At 35.7% G+C, this 17,227-nt stretch overlaps 1 protein-coding gene across 4 annotated transcripts in view; it reads left to right on the top strand.

Moving 5' to 3' along the window:
- Window positions 1-17,227, top strand: part of XRN1 (5'-3' exoribonuclease 1) — a 101,298-nt gene that overhangs the window by 40,874 nt on the left and 43,197 nt on the right. For all 4 annotated transcript variants that reach the window (XR_011995294.1, XM_026018523.2, XM_026018522.2 and 1 more), the window contains exons 19-22: window positions 2,483-2,586; window positions 5,087-5,218; window positions 14,366-14,528; window positions 16,743-16,856. Coding sequence is in view for 3 of the 4 variants with exons in the window: in XM_026018523.2 (XP_025874308.1) it covers window positions 2,483-2,586; window positions 5,087-5,218; window positions 14,366-14,528; window positions 16,743-16,856 (513 nt within the window). In the remaining variant the exon portion in view is untranslated. The remainder of the gene's footprint in view (window positions 1-2,482; window positions 2,587-5,086; window positions 5,219-14,365; window positions 14,529-16,742; window positions 16,857-17,227) is intronic.

Raw genomic sequence — 17,227 nt, 5'->3', positions numbered from 1 at the left:
CCATGCAAAAAGAGAGAGGTAGAGCTAATGGAGGCAGGAGGTCTTAAAAGACACTACAGGAAAGGGATATTTATAATAAGACCTCATGCATGTTATTGAAGGTCTAGTATTAGGCTTAATCTGAGGATTAATCTGAGAAATGACAACTTTTGCTTCAAAAACTAAAAGAGTGGGAGAATAAAAGAAGAAATAGATGTATAGAAGGGAAAGAATAATTATGGGATCCTAGTTCTAATGTTGAAACTTGTGTTATTTATCAGAATAGTCATTCTTGGGCAGCCTGGGTGACTCAGTGGTTTAGTGCCGCCTTTAGCCCAGGGTGTGATCCTGGAGACCTGGGATTGAGTCCCATGTGGGGTTCCCAGCGTGGAGCCTGCTTCTCCCTCTGCCTATGTCTCTGCCTCTCTCTGTGCCTCTCATGAATAAATAAAATCTTAAAAAAAAAAAAGAATAGTCATTCTTTGGTTTTATATGTTCACATTAAGAAATGTCTAAGTGGGATCCCTGGGTGGCGTAGCGGTTTGGCGCCTGCCTTTGGCCCAGGGCGCAATCCTGGAGACCCGGGATCGAATCCCACATCGGGCTCCCGGTGCATGGAGCCTGCTTCTCCCTCTGCCTGTGTCTCTGCCTCTCTCTCTTTGACTATCATAAATAAATAAATAAATAAATAAATAAATAAATAAATAAATAAAAAGAAATGTCTAAGTATAATTAAAAGTTACTGCAAAAGTCTAAAAATAGTCATCTGTAATTTTTAAAGAAATATTTGCTAATTAAAATAAACAAAAGAATTGAATGAAAATTTGTTTTTAAAATTCACTTGCTGCCACGAACTTGTTGTTTAACCAATAATAATGATAGTATTTCCTTTTAAAACTAGAATTTTGGGGCAGCCTGGGTGGCCTAGCAGTTTAGTGCTGCTCTCAGCCCAGCACATGATCCTGGAGACCCAGGATCAAGTCCCACATCGGGCTCCCTGCATGGAGCCTGCTTCTCCCTCTGCCTGTGTCTCTGCCTCTCTCTCTCTCTCTGTGTCTCTCATGAATAAATAAATAAAATCTTAAAAAAAAAAAAACCTAGAATTTTTACGTAAGATATTTCATACAGAATATTTATATAGCATTTTACCGTTCATAAAAACTTTTGTGTATATTTGTCACCAAATAAAGACTGTGAGGTAGATATTATTTCTTATTCTCATAAAAGAAAACTGCCTCAGTGGGATTTAAATGATTTGCCTGTATGTATAGCTGGATTCTGTACCTGAAAGAGGTAGAATGCAAATTTGGACCCATGATTCCTAGTCGTAAGTCTAGGCTTCTTATTTCCTTATACCAACTACAAATTGAAATGAAGTCAGATTTCTTAGATTCTGTTACCTGATTATGTGATATGAAGCAATGAATGATAGCCCTTTTCTAGACATTTCTGCTATTCTTGTCATCTCTCTCAGTTTCTATGAGAATAATAGAATCATAGAACTTTACAACTGGGTTGAATTTTGTAAGGCATCTATTCTAACTCATTAATTTTACAAATTAAGAAACGTAAATTGAGTTAGCAACAGAACTAAACCTAGGTTTCTATAGACATTATTTTTAGTAATGTTGGCTATTATGGATAGTGATATGTTAAAGGTCAGTGCTCTTCAGTTTAATCTCACTGAAATTGTCTTCTCACCAAGTAATTTCATTCAGGATTCAAGTCAGTGGGCCGCCCTTTACTAACAAGCGCCATTGCTGTTGAGAAAATGAGGCAGACTCCTGGTGTCATAATGTTTATACTGCAGAATAGTGCTTTAAGTTGGTCATGGTGCCTCTCTAGTAAGAAGCGACTGGCAGAGGGGAAGGTAAACTTGTCAACTTTAACAGATTCCTACTAAAATAAAAGCTAAAGAGAGATAGGTAAAAACAACTGAAAAATATACTTTAAAATAAAGGAAAGAAGGGGCACCTGGGTGGCTCAGTTGGTTAAGCATCTGCCTTTGGCTCAGGTCATGATCTCAGGGTCCTGGGATTGAGCCCTGAGTCCAGCTCAGCAGGGAGTCGGCTTCTCCCTCTCCCCCTGTCCCTTCCCCTGGCTTGTGCTCTCTCCCTCAAATAAATAAATAAAATATTTTTTAAAATTTAAAATTAAAGGGGGAGAAAAAATTAAAACTCTATAAACAAAAATCCTGGGAAACATCCTAGAAAGAAAAAGAGTAGTTAACAGTAAAGGTAAAACCTAGAGAAGACAAATTAAGAAAACTAACTGAATTCAAGTGAGTGGAATAATTAGAGAGTGAAGTTGAAAAGAGCAGGAACTGTAGGAAATAAATGGCTTGAATGAGCAAACGGTATTTTATATCTGTTTTAATTTTTAAAGTGAGATTTTTATTGATTTTAAAGACCTTTATAAATGCAAGCCAACTTTTAATTAATTTTGCCTTTGTAAACTTATTTGTTGGACCTGAAACATGAGTGAACTTTTCTTTTACTTTAAGAGTGTAGAAAATATAGCTTCATCAGTGCTTGGAAAGTCTGTCTTTGTTAATTGGCCTCATCTTGAAGAAGCTAGAGTTGTTGGTGTATCAGATGGAGAAACTAAGTAAGTAAGATTTGATGTATACTTTTTAAATTTATATTTGTTTTGCTTACTTGATGGCTTTTAATGATACTTTTAAAAACTGATATAATTACTGTAAAAATATTTATACTTTATAGTGAAAATGAAAGTCTTCTAATCACATCACTCAATGTTCAACCATAGTACTACATCCCTGAGATATTTTGGACACATTTACTATTTTTTTCCCTTTCGCTTTATTTTTCTTTTAATAAGCTGAAAGTTCTATATCCTCATTTTTTGCTAGCAGCTATATTATTTAGCAAATATGTTTCTCTTTCTGACAAGAATGAATAGCATATATTAACATTACCTTAAGCCCCTCCCACTTAAATAATAACATTAACTTTTAAAATACATATCTTCTATTTAAAAATAATTTATTTTATTGAAGTTCAAAATCATTTTGTCAGTAATTATCTAGACAATTTATTCTTTGTCATCTTTTTATTTATGTAAATTTAGTCATGTTATTTTGTTATTTTTCATGTGTCTAGAACCTTTGCAAGTAATTTTTTTTCAGATAAAATGTTGCATTTTTTTGAGTTATTACATATCGAAAAGATCGTTTTTGTTTTCCTCACACTTAGATTTAGAATTTTAGAGGCCCAATCTTTTTTTCTTAGATCTCTGCAAATATACCTCAGTTGTGTTCTGTCATATAATTTTGTTGATGAGAAGTCAGTGCCATGAAGAATTTTTTTCTTCTGTGGGTATCTGCTTTTCCTGAAGATTCAAGAAATCATGAGAATTCTTTTCTTTTTTAATCATGAGAATTCAGTTTCTCTCCCTTTTTAATGAAGACTAGTTGATCCATTTTTTCTTTTGCGGATCATGCTTTTGGTCTAAGAACTCTATTTAGCCCTACATCGCGTAGATTTTCTCCTATATTTACTTCAAAAAGTCTTAATTTTTTACCTCAATCTTTTACATTTAAATCCATGATCCATTGTGAATTAATTTTTGTATTGGTGATTTAGATCAAGGTTCATGTATTTGCTTATGAATGAATATTCAGTTGCTCCAGCACCATGTGTTGAAAAGGCTGTCCTTCATCCATTAGATTGCCTTTACACCTTTGTCAAAAATCTCTTGAGCATAATATTTGTGTGGGTCTGCTTCTGGGTTTTCCATTTTGTTCCATTTATCTGTATGTCTATTATGGCAGTACCACACTGTCTCGTTACTGTAGATATACATGTCTCAATCTTAGTATAAATCTAACAAATTACATATAGCATCTGTATGCTGAAAAAAGCAAAACCCTGATGAAAGAAATCAAAGACTGAAATAAATGGTGAGATAAATGGAGATCCATTTGGATCAGAAGACTCACATAGTAAATATCAAATTTCCCCAAATTAATTTATAGTTTTAAAGCAATTCTTATCAGGGGCAGCCTGGGGGGCTCAGCGGTTTAGTGCTGCCTTCAGCCCAAGGCGTAATTCTGAAGAGCAGGGATTGAGTCCCCTGTCGGGTTCCCTTCATGGAGCCTGCTTCTCTCTCTGCCTGTGTCTCTGTCTCTTTCTGTGTGTCTCTCGTGAATAAATAAATAAAATCTTTATTTTTTAAAAAGATTTTATGTATTCAAGCGTGTGTACACAGAGAGAAAGAGAGGCAGAGAGCGAGGCAGGGGGAGACGCAGGCTCCTCACATGTGGGACTCGATCCCGGGTCTCCAGGGTCATGCCCTGGGCTGAAGATGGCGCTAAACCACTGAGCCACCGGGCTGCCCTAAAATCTTTAAAAAGATAAAATAAAATAAAGCAATTCCTATCAAAATCTCTCCCAGATTTTTATGGATGCAGAACATGTATTTCTAAAGTATATTATATGAAAAGGCAAAGAACAAAAATAGCTAAAACAATTTTGAAAAATAAAAATAAGGCAGAAGGAATCACCTTAAGTATTTAAATTATTTTGGAGCAACTATAATTGATACTATGTTTAAAAAAATTTTTCCCCACCTAATATCCAGAAATACAATTGATTTCTGTGTGTTGATTTTATTCCTGGGACCTGGCTAAACTTACTTCCCTGCCTCTTTCCTTGAAGTGTGCAGGCCAATTATTTTGTAGAATTCTGGGTTTACCTGGTTGTCTCCTCATAGTGTTGTTTAAATTGATCCTCCATCCCATATATTTCCGGTCAACTGGAAATTAGGTATAACGGCTTGATAAAATCAAGTTAAACTTCTTAGCAAAAATACTTTATATTGAATTTGAGGGGTTTTTTAATTCTTTAAAAATTATTCTTTAGAAATTATTATATATTTAGTTTAAGACAAAATATTTTTTATATTTTGATTGAAAATTTTTAGAAGTCCTTGTTCTAAAATGTATAGTACGGTTAAAAAAAAAAAGACGCCTCGTTTTTTGCTATTATACCATCTAGCAGCCTTTCACTCTGAAGACTCATACTGCTAGAACACTGTATTAAACCATAAATTTAGGGGTAATATAAATTTTATTTTAATTTTTAAGATTTTACTTGGAAGAACCACCAGGAACACAGAAGCTTTATTTGGGAAGAACTGCCCCACCGTCCAAAGTGGTCCATCTTGGAGACAAAGAACAATCTAATTGGACAAAAGAAGTACAAGGAATTTCAGAATAGTGAGTATAATAAAATGTATTTAATGTCATAAAACTGGAATGTGATCTAATGTACTTGTCATCTAACTTATTTCTTGCTTAACATAGAAATCACTCTGAATACTGACTACATCTTCATTGTTGTAAAGAAAACAATGAGTTCTAGTTTAAAATAATACCTCGTTACCAGCAGTTATAGCCTTGCCTAGTTTTTCACTAAAATACTTCATGATGTACAAAAAAAGAAAATAATACTAGGAATGTATTATTCCTATATGTATTAGTAATACATAATACTAGGAATAGCAGTTAATAATAATTAATAGGCTGCCATTGAATTTCTTGGCGGCATTTAAATAATGAAAATAGGAAGGAAAATTTTCCTTTGTTCCTCACTCTCAGTCTCTGATCACTCTTCTAACCTCCCTACACCTAAGTCCTTTATGTCCCTGAATTCAGAAATACAAAGTGTGTACCAGTCAAATAACTAAGAAGCTGGTGCTCTTCCATGATTCCACCATGACTTCTCTTTCTTCATCCAAATACCAGAATTCTCTAAACCAAAACAGAATAATAGAGACTGGCAATGCACATGGAATGGTGTTATAAATGAATATCCATCACCCTTCCTGTTAAAACTATAACATCCTTTGGTAAATGGGGAATTTAAGGAGATGCCTCTTACATAATTTTGGAGTTAATACGAGGCTATAATATCCTATTCAAAGATGAGTAAATAGGGAAAATGTAAAAAGGCTTAACCATCTAGCATGGGGCACCTGGGGTGTGTAGTTGATTAAGTGTCCAACTCTGGGTTTCGATTCAGGTCGTGATCTCAGGGTTATGAGGTCAGGGTTCATGCTCAGCATGGAATCTGCTTGAAATTCTGTATCTCTCTGCCCCTCACCCTGCTCTCATGTGTGTACACACTCTTTCCTTCTCTCTCTAAAATAAATAAATAAATCTTAAATAAATAAACCATCCAGCTTAAAACAAGGAGATAAACATAGCCCTCAGGAGGTACAATGTATTTTGCCTTCTGACAATATAGATACCCCTGTCATAGTTCATACTATACCGAATTTTATTTTCTACTGTATAATCACAATAATCAGTTTACATGTGTGATTACTTTAATGTCCATTTCCTTAGATAGTATGCTCTGTAATAGTAGGGAACACATCTATTTTTGTTACCACTCTGTTCTCATTTCTAGGCTAATGCTAAAGCAATCAATAAATATTTGTTAGTTTGAATGAATATAGATTGTTTTGTTCGACTCCTTTGATTGAGAAGTATCTCATTCAAAATACTATAAGAGTTTAGACATTTGTTCATGTATTCAATAATTATTGATACCTGCTAGGTACAGTAGTTGGCACTGTGGATACCATAGTGAATAAAATCACACAGTGCTACACTCATAAAACTTATAGCTGGTAGATGAGAAATAGACATTAATATCTTGTGTGAATTTAAAATTTATTTATTTGAGAGAGAGAGACAGAGTGTGTATGAGTAAGGGGGGAAGGGGTAGAGGGAGAGAATATCCAAGCAGACTCCTGCTGAGCATGGAGCTTGATGTGGGGCTCAATCCCACAAACCATGAGATCAGGACCTGAGCTGAATCCAGGAGTCGGATGCTTAACCAACTGAGCCACCCAGACACCCCATCTTGAGTGAATTTTTGCTCAAACTGCAATTACAATTGCTTTGAAGGAATAGTGCTCTGAGACTATATAGTAGAGGAATTTGACTTAGCTAAGGAGGCATTTGCTTTAGTCCAAGAAACTTTACAGAGGAAAATGTTGATTAGACTGTTATCTGAATGTGGGGTAGGAGTTAGGCAGCATGAAAAGGGAACATGTATCAGGATGAGGGAAAAGGTACATGCAAAGTCTACATGGTGGGAGGAAAAGCAGCATGTATAACATTAATGATAATGGCCGATGTGGCTCGAGTGTTGGAACTAAAAGGGAACCCCAATGAAGAAGATGAGGCAACAAAGGAAAAAGAACAAGACAATCTGAGAGGTAGGAGAAGAACCAGGAAAGTGTTACATCATGCAAATCAAAGAAAAAGAGAGTTTCAAGAATAAGGGAATAAGCCATGTCAAATGTTATGAAGAAGATTAAGCAAGAGCTATTTTGACTGAGCTGGGGCTGCAAGCCAGACTAGTATGAGTGGAGGAATAATTGAGAGTAAGAGAAATGGAGACATAATAGGAATAAACAACTTCAAAAAATTTAGTTGTGAAGTGAACCAAAAGCTCCTGACCTCTTGTTCTACCTATTCTTTCCCATGCGGATGGACTTGCTCTTCTGTGACAGTCACAAAGAGCAGAGATAACAATCAAGGCAGCAGACCGCTGAAGTTGATGGCAGTATATGTTGAGTCACACAAGAGAATGATTTTTAGTGTCTGCCAGTTCAGGATCTCTTGTTCACCACATAGGGTCGACAAAGCTATGTGGATCATAAGCACTTAGGTTTATTTATTCTGGTCACCATTTTCTTGGACTGCTTTTTTTTACCACCATATTCCTCCCTCATATCACCTCACGTTTTGTTCTCTCTCCCCACAACTCCCCACCTCTTCTGTAATCTGTCTTCTGAGGTGAAAATCACAAGGTCACTCATACTGCCCCTGAGGATTTACTTTACTGACTTGGGATTTTGCATACTATGTCAGCATAAGGATCTCATGGCTCTAATGATCAGGAGAAATGCCTGTGCCCACCATCCTTAGCTCTAAGACCTCTACAGTGAGAATGTAGAACCTATTACTTATTTCAGTTATATCTCCATATATCTTACTAACCAAGACATGTTCTCCTAAGTTCAGTACATCTTTTTTTTTTTTTTTTGTGAACATAACACATGTTTCAATGAGTACCAAATTATGTGATTTTATTTTCAGAAATCCCCTAAGCATATATGACAATACTGGTACCTTTTTGTATTCCTGTGTAACAGATTTCCTTTCTAAAAAAACTACCATCAAGATACAGCTGAAGAAGGATATAGAATTGGGTGGACTTGGTGTTGAGATATGATCATATGTAAAAAATGAGAAGAGAGGTGTGAAATTCAAAAGAAAGAAAACAATATATTTAAAGATGAAACAAAAGATTATTTTTTAAATTTATTTAAATTCAGTTAATGAACATGTATTATTGATTTCAGAGGTAGAAGACAGTGATTCATCAGTCTTACATAATACCCAGTGCTCATTACATCACGTGCTGTCCTTAGTGTTCATCACCCAATTACCCACCCCCCTACCCACCCCCTTGAGCAACCCTCAGTTTGTTTCCTATGATTAAGAGTCTCTTTTTTTTTTTTTTTTAAGATTTTATTTATTTATTCATGAGAGATGGGGGCGGGGCAGAAATACAGGCAGAGGGAGAAGCAGGCTCCATGCAGGGAGCCTTGATCCCGGGACTCCAGGATCATGCCCTGGGCCAAAGGCAGGCACTAAACCACTGAGCCACCCAGGGATCCCCTGATTAAGAGTCTCTTATGGTCTGTCTCCGTCTCTGACTTTGTCTTGTTTTATTTTTTCCTCTCTTTGTCTATGATCTTCTGTTTTGTTTCTTAAATTCCATTTATCAATGAAATATAATTGCCTTTTTCTGACTGACTTATTTCATTTAGAATAATATCCTCTAATTGCAACCACATTGCTACAAATAGCAAGATGTCAACTTTTTGATGGCTGAGTAGTATTCTGTTGTTTATATATACCACATCTTATATATGGATGAAAGATAGTCCCTCTATTTTAACAGGATGGTATGCGACTATAGGTTAGTATGTGTATTTGGCATGGGGCAGATGAGACACTCTCATTGACTGCCTTTTGTTTTCTTTGTAAAGTAAATGTTGAATTTAGCTATTGAGAATTGAAGCAGGGAAAGAGAGGCTGGTCTTAAATTTGAGTAAAATAGAGGAGGTTTGAAAATAATATTTGGGGAGCACCTAGCTCGCTCATACAGAAGTACATGTGACTCTTGATCTTGGGGTCATGAGTTCAAGCTTCATAAACTTAAAAAAAATATTCCTTGGGGAAAATGAAAGAGTCTATCAGTTGATCAGGAAAACATTGTTGAATTATAGGCAATATTTAAGGCCGTTTTTGAATTTGAATGTCATACATTTATAATGTAACAATCTGCCCTATCTTTTGGTAGTAGAGTTCAGTTGATCACTTACAGACCTAGAAAAAGCAGAGAGATTTAACCAGCACTGGATTTTCCCAGATGGAGTCAATGAAAAGACAAAGAGGCAAGGAAGCTTAGGATATTGGCAGGAATGTTACTGAAATAGTGGCAATAAAATCTAAGTGGAATAGTAAGAGAAGTGAAGAAAGTAGAAGGTTAATAGTTTCAGAGAAAGTAGAAGGATCAGTGGGTTGGAGATCCCAAATTAAGTTAATCATAAAGTGGTTGAACAAGCAAGTTGGATGGAGAAGTTTTTAGACAATAAGATATTGGGATTAATGATTTTGGAGGTGAAAGTGTTATGGGTAAAGTCATGACCCAGGTATTAGCCATAGGACTAGAAGGCTGGAGTGAAAGAGAAGGTCATTGGCGACGAGGAGATTGTGAACTTGAATTCCTATGGTCTTGGATAAGTTATATATGTAAACATTGAAGGCATTCTGGATGGTGGTAGACATAAGGATAGAATATAAAAGAGTAGAGTAGTTTACTGTGAGGGATCTGAATGTCAAAGTGGGTTGTAAAGAGAACACCAACACCCTCTCCTTCCCATACACAGTATGAAAACAAACAGCTACTCCTTGAGAGGTCTACACAGAGAACTGATACCTTCAGTTAAAGAGGTGGATATTGAGGATATAATGAAATGAAAGGATTGGGAATTGGAGAAAGGGAGAAGACTTAGAGAAAAGACACAAGGAAGTATTTTATGGGATGCTGTGGAGAAGGTGATATACTTGGAAGATAATTTGAAGAGTTCCAAAACCTTGTACCTCAAACAAGCAAGAGATGAATCAACCCCAAAAAATGTGGTTACCAAAGGATTAGTGATAAACACCAATTATTAATTCATTATTAAAATACAGAATTAGGGACACCTCAGTGGCTCAAAAGTTGAGCATCTGCCTTTGGCTCAGGGCATGATCCCAGGGTCCTGGGATCAAGTGCCACATCAGGCTCCCTGCAGGGAACCTGCTACTCCCTCTACCTATGTCTCTCCCTCTCTCTGTGTGTGTCTCGCATGAATAAATAAAATCTTTAAAATAAAAATAAAATACAGAATTAATTTTTAAGTACTAACTCTCATTTTACATAAGAGAAAGTTAAAAGATAGTTTTGTTTATAATTTGTTATAATTTGTTTTGTTATAATTTAGAAAAGAAGAGATATGTTAAATATTTTTAAAAATTTAATGCCCCACATCAGTTACCTTAACCCTCAGGACCTGCACTAGAGAGATGAGCCCCAAAACATCTAGCTTTGAAACCAGTGGAACTTGTATCCAGGAGAAACATGGGGCTGTAGGAAATGGAGATTCTGCTCTTAAAGAGCTCACACGTGGACTCAATTATCTCAGGACCCAGGCGGGGTAAAAGCTGAAATTTGTAAAGCACCTAGACCGTATGAGAAGGACATTTATTTCTAACCATAAGGTAACTGTTGGAGGAATAGGGGCCTGTTGGAATTCTTTCCAGGGACTGAGGCATTGACAGATACCATATTTGCATTCTTCCTCTACCTTCCTAGTGCTGAAACCGGCAGGTGCCATGTTTGTACTCTCCCTATATAGTAACAGTATCACTAATATAATGCTATATGTTAATTATACTTCAGTTAAAAACGAAAGAAAGAATACAGACTAGGGGCACCTGGCTGGTCAGTAGAGCATGCGACTCTCATCTTGGGGTCATAAGTTCCAGCCCCACATTGCACATAGAGTTTACTTAAAAATAAATAAATAATCAATAAACACAGGGACTTTAAAAAAGAATACAGGCCACAACACTGACCCCAAATCCATAAAAGTGTAAAGTAAAAGCAATATAAATAGAAAGGGGTACCTGAGTGGCTCAGTCAGTTTAGCCTCTGACTCTTGGTTTTGGCTCAGGTCATGATGTCAGGTTCCTGCAATTGAGCCCCAGGTCAGGGTTTGCTCAGCCAGGAGTCTGATTGAGGATTTCTCTCCATCTCCCTCTGCTACTCCTCTGTACATGCATGTACTCATGGGCTCTCATGCACACACTCCCTGTATATAATAAATAAATAAATCTTTTTTAGAAAAGTAGATAGTGAAAAATCTTCCTACCACTTCCACTTGAAAATTTAAAGATACTGTTTCAAATTATTATTTGTTTTCTTTTCCTAATAGAAAGTCTTTATTGAAGTATACATAGAAAAGAATATATACAAATCATAAATATATTACTTGGTATATTTTCACATGCATTACTAGACTACAAGTTGAGAAATAGAACCAACAGAAAGGTTGTCATAATCCCACAAAGCCCCTTATGCTGCCATCTAGCCATTACCATCCATTTCTCCTCTCCTCCAGATGTAACTATTTTGATTTGTCACTCTAGAGATTAGTTTTTCCTACTTTTAACTTCCTATGAATTGATTCATACACAATGTATTTGTTTTGAACCTGACCTCTTTTGCTCAGTACTGTGATTCTAATATTCATCTGTGTTGTTACATATAGTTTAGTTTGTTCATTTTCACTAATGATTATATTACATTGTATGAATATAGCACAATTTATTTATTCATTCTTTTGTAGGTAGACAATTGAGTTGTTTCTTATTTGAGACTTTTAGGGAATACATACCATATGCATTAGTATGCATTACTGTTAGGTACATAATTAAGAGTGGAATTATTGCTTCATAGGATAATGCTTAAGCTCAGCTTTAATAGAACCACCAAAAAGATTTACAAATTGATTGTATCAGTTTACATTCTTCCAGCAATTTATAAGAACTTCTTTTATCTCTACTCTCATCAATACTTATTATTGTCTCTTCCATTTTAGCCATTGTAATATAGTGATATTTCATTTGGTTTAATTTGCACTTCCCTGATGACTATTGAAGCTCTGCATCCTTTCATATTTGTTGGGCATTTGAGTATGCTGTACAATGCCTATTCAAATATATTGTCCTTTTTCTGACTGAGTTGATTTACCTGTCTCTTATCTGGTTTTGTTTTGTTTTTTTTTTTAAGATTTTTTATATGTTCATTTGAGAGAGAGAGCAAGCACGAGAGGAAGAACAAAAGCACAAGCAGCAGGGAGGGTCAGAGAGAGGGAGAAGCAGACTCACCACTGAGCAGGGAGCTGACTTGGGGCTCGATCCCAGGATCCTGGGATCATGACCTAAGCCAAAGGCAGATTGCTTAACCGACTGAGCCATCCAAGTGCCCTGCTGATTCTTATTTGTAATTTTCATTATTGATTTATGGTGTTATTCTCAATTTCAGAGAAAAGCCTTAAATGATTCATTATAAAATATGATGATTGCTATCAAGGGTTTGTTTTTTTTTAATCAATATCCTTTATCAGATAAAGGAATATTCCTTCTATTCCTAGTTGGTTGAGAGTTTTTATCATTAATTGGTATGATTTTGTCAATTTTCTTTTTGGCATGTATCAAAATGACCATATGATTTTTCTTTTTTCTTTTAATCTGGTGAGTTACATGGATTGAATTTCAAATATAAATCTAATCCTGAATTCCTGGAGAAAATCCTATTAGACTATGATGTATTATCCTTTTTATATGTAATTAGATTCAATTTGTTACATTTTGTTTTGGATTTTTGCTTTTATTTTCATAAGAAAGATTGGCAGAAAATTTTCCTTTCTTGTAATATCCTTGTCATATTGGTAGCAAGATTATTGGCTACATAACTTTTGAGTGGAAGTAGTTGGGGTTTTCCCATTGAATTTTTTTTTTAATTTTTATTTATATATGATAGTCACACAGAGAGAGAGAGAGAGAGAGAGAGAGAGAGAGGCAGAGACATAGGCAGAGGGAGAAGCAGGCTCCATGCACCGGGAGCCCGACGTGGGATTCGATCCCGAGTCTCCAGGATCGCGCCCTGGGCCAAAGGCAGGCGATAAACCGCTGCGCCACCCAGGGATCCCCCCATTGAATTTTTTTAAATGATACCATGGGATCGATCCCTGGGTGGCTCAGCGGTTTAGTGCCTGCCTTCAGCCCGGGGTGTGATCCTGGAGTCCTGGGATCGAGTCCCGCATCGGGCTCCCTGCATGGAGTCTGCTTCTCCCTCTGCCTATGTCTCAGCCTCTCTCTCTGTGTGTCTTGTGAATGAATGAATGAATGAATGAATGAAAGAAAGAAGAGAAGAGAAAAAGAAAAGAAAAGACAAGAAAGAAAGAAAGAAAGAAAAGAAAAGACCCATTGAATGCCCCTGCCAACCTCTTCTGTCTTTTTGGATTCATCTATTCTGGATTTTTTGCGTAAATGGAATGTTATATAATATGTGGCCTTATGTGTCTAACTTCACACACTTAGCATGCTTTTTAGGCTCATACATTGTCGCATGTATCAGTACTTTCTTTTTGTGGCCAAATATTTTATTGTCTGGATATACCACCTGTTGTTATCCATTCATCTGTTGGAAGACATTTGGGTTCTTTCCACCTTTTTGCTACTGTGAATAATGTTGCTATATACATTCATTTATAAATATTTATTTGAGTACCTTTCCGGTTCTTTGTGTATATACTTAGACGAGGAATTGCTGGACTTTTTTGCCAAACTGTTTTTCACAATGAGTGCACCATTTTACATTCCCACCAGCAATGTACAAGTGTTTCAGTTTCTCCACATTCTTTCCAACACTTGGCATTTTCACTTTTTTTGTTATCCCCATCCTAGTGATTATGAAATACAAGAATTTCTTAGAGCTCTTAAACGAGTTCTCATTGAATCACATAGACATTGGGAGAGGTATCCATAGAGTAAAAAACTAATGCAAAAAAATCTTAAGGTAGGTACTCAGAACTGCTAGCATATTTATTTAAAATTTTTTAATAAATTTTATTTAAACATTTGATTATGAGTTGGTGGTTTGATTATCATCCTAGAGTATACACACGCTCATACATATCTACATTTCTTTTTTATTATTTCTTTTAGCTACCTAAGAAGGAAAGGAATAATAATAAATGAAACATCTGCAGTTGTGTATGCTCAGTTGCTCACAGGTCGTAAATATCAAATAAATCAAAATGGCGAAGTTCGTCTAGAGAAACAGTGGTCAAAACAAGTTCTTCCTTTTGTTTATCAAACTATTGTAAAGGTAAGTCTCCATCAGGTCTCAGTTGTATCTTAATGCACACTACTTCATACTGAATAAAAAAAAGACTGAAAAAAATATCATATTGGTATTTATTTATGAATAGAAAACTAATGCAGCAGTATATATAATGGAGATTATGATTTAATATAATTTGAAAAAACTAGTCTTTTTTTATTTATGTATACTTGGCATATAACATTATATTGGTTTCAGGTGTACAAAATGATTCAATATATACACTGCCAAATGATCAGCAGTATAAGTCTAGTTACCATCTGCTATCATACAAAGTTACACAATTTTTTAAGATTTACTTTTTTAGCTACTTTCAAATATGTAATGCATTATTATTGACTAAAGTCATCATGCTGTACCTTACATCTCTATGCTTTATTTATTTTATAACTCTAAGATTGTACCCCTTAAGCCCCTTCACCCATTTCACCCATCTCCCCAAACCCCTTCCTTTGGGCAGCCACCAGCCATTTCTCTGTATCTGTTAGTTGTGTTGTATTTTGTTTTATTTGTTTGCTTTGTTTTTCAAATTCCATATTAACTGGTCATATGGTATTTGTCTTTCTCTCTCTTATTTAACTTACCATAATACCCTCATGGTTTATCCATGTTGTTGCAAATGGCAAGATTTTCATTATTTTTTATGGTTGAGTCGTATTCCTCTCTCTCTCTCTCTCTCTCTCTCTCTCTCTCTCTCTCTCTGTGTGTGTGTGTGTGTGTGTGTGTGTAGAGGGAGAGAGAGAGAGACCACATACATACGGCGGGTGAGGGGTGGGGGGCATGTGCCTGCCAGATTTAGCAGGACACATGCAATGCTAGCAAAGTAAAGAAAGAGCACAAAAAATGGCACCTGCTAGCACTTCAGTACCCAGAAAAAGTCCCAACAGGCCCTTGTCCCTCTGACAGACACTTTAAGATTAGCAAATGAATCTTTTTTCCATGGATCTAGATTACTTTCAAACTGCTGCTTTTACCCTAGGTCTCAGGGCCAATGAGTCTGCACACAGCCCTTTAAGAGCAGAATCTCCAGTACCTATAGCCTTTTGGGTTTCCTGGATGTAAGCCCCATTGGTTTTCAAAGCCAGATACTTTGGGGGTCTGTCTCTCCAGTGCAGTTTCCAAGGGTTGAGGTGCCTGATACGGGACACAAACCCCTTGCTCCTCAGGAAGAAGATCCCTCCTTTTGATTGTGTGTCTCCACATCAGGGGTAGACTTTTGGCAAGAATATGTCTCTGCCTCTCCTATCTGTATTGATGTATGCCTTTTAATTTTTTGTTGTGGAGTTGTTCAACTAGTTTTCAGGTCTTTTTCAGAGGATACTAATTTGTCCATAGGTAGCTGAAGATTTGTTGTGTCCATGGGAGGAGAGGATTTCAAGATCTTCCTAGGCTGCCATCTTGAACCACCACAAAAACTGTAGTCTTTAAAAGGATTATTTATGCTCAGACACTCCCTTGGTGTGTGATTAGGGAACTTGTCTTTTTTATTTATTTATTTTTTAAACTTATTCTCTAATTTTTTTTGTTTTGTTTTGTTTTTCTTATTCTCTAATTGAAAAAGCCCCACATTAGCTTAACACTGCAGTTTTAGATACTTACTCTCCAAAACGTGTTTGACTTAAATAAGTTAGAAAGGAAAGGAAAGGGAGAGAGAGAGAAAGAAAAAAAAAGGAAAGAAAAAAAAAGAAGAAAGAAAGAAAGAAAGAAAGAAAGAAAGAAAGAAAGAAAGAAAGAAAGAAAAAGAAAGAAAGAAAAACAGGCTTTTGTATTTGTAGTTTTGGGTATGATAAAGGATACAAAAAATTTTTAAATCATGTATTCATCCTATAATTTTGGGAAACAGTATAGTATAGTAATTAAGAGCATAGACTGCCTGAGTTGACTTCTTGCTGTACAACCTTGGGTGAGATTTCACTCCCTTTCTGTTGCCTTAATTTCCTTGGGTTTTGTAAGGTGAGGCTAAATAATGATCTGTGCTACAGAGGTTGTCTTGAGGATGAAATGAATTAATAAATGTATGAAGTACCTAGAAGAATGGCATATAAAATCAACACATTTTAGCTACTAGAATTATGTAGAAAATCTTTATATTTCACATTGGCAGACAGCATAGTCATAACCCCATAGGAAGAAAAACTTGATGTGCAATCCATAGAAATTTTGACTGTGATAATTACTTTTATATTTCATTCTATATAGGATATCCGAGCTTTTGACTCCCGTTTCTCCAATATCAAAACATTGGACGACTTGTTTCCTCCTAGAAGTATGGTCTTTATGCTGGGAACCCCCTATTACGGCTGCACTGGAGAAGTTAGTTCCTGTTATTATTACTAATTACATTTCTTTAATTTTAAGTTAATAGAGTTATTTAACTTATCCTCATTTAGGTATAAAATAAAATATAATACTGAAGGGGAAAAAATGTATTTGTCTAACTTAAGAACACAGTATTTGACTGTATGTCTTTTGTGTTGAGCATGTTGGGGTCAGGAGGCAGGGGAAAAAGAATTCAAATCATAATTGTTTATTTAGCAGGTTTATTTATTGTGATAGTATGGATGAAGCAATTCTGAAATCATTTTAGTTATATTATTGAATTAATGAACTTATAAATGTTGATGTTTGAGAAACTCCAGTTCTGACATGGAAAAAGATACATGTAAATATGAAATGGAAGAATG

The sequence above is a fragment of the Vulpes vulpes genome, chromosome 11 (assembly GCF_048418805.1).
Source record: "Vulpes vulpes isolate BD-2025 chromosome 11, VulVul3, whole genome shotgun sequence".
Classification (NCBI taxonomy): Eukaryota; Metazoa; Chordata; class Mammalia; order Carnivora; family Canidae; genus Vulpes; species Vulpes vulpes.
Note: the sequence above shows the minus strand (reverse complement) of the source record. Positions and strands in the feature narration are given on the sequence as shown.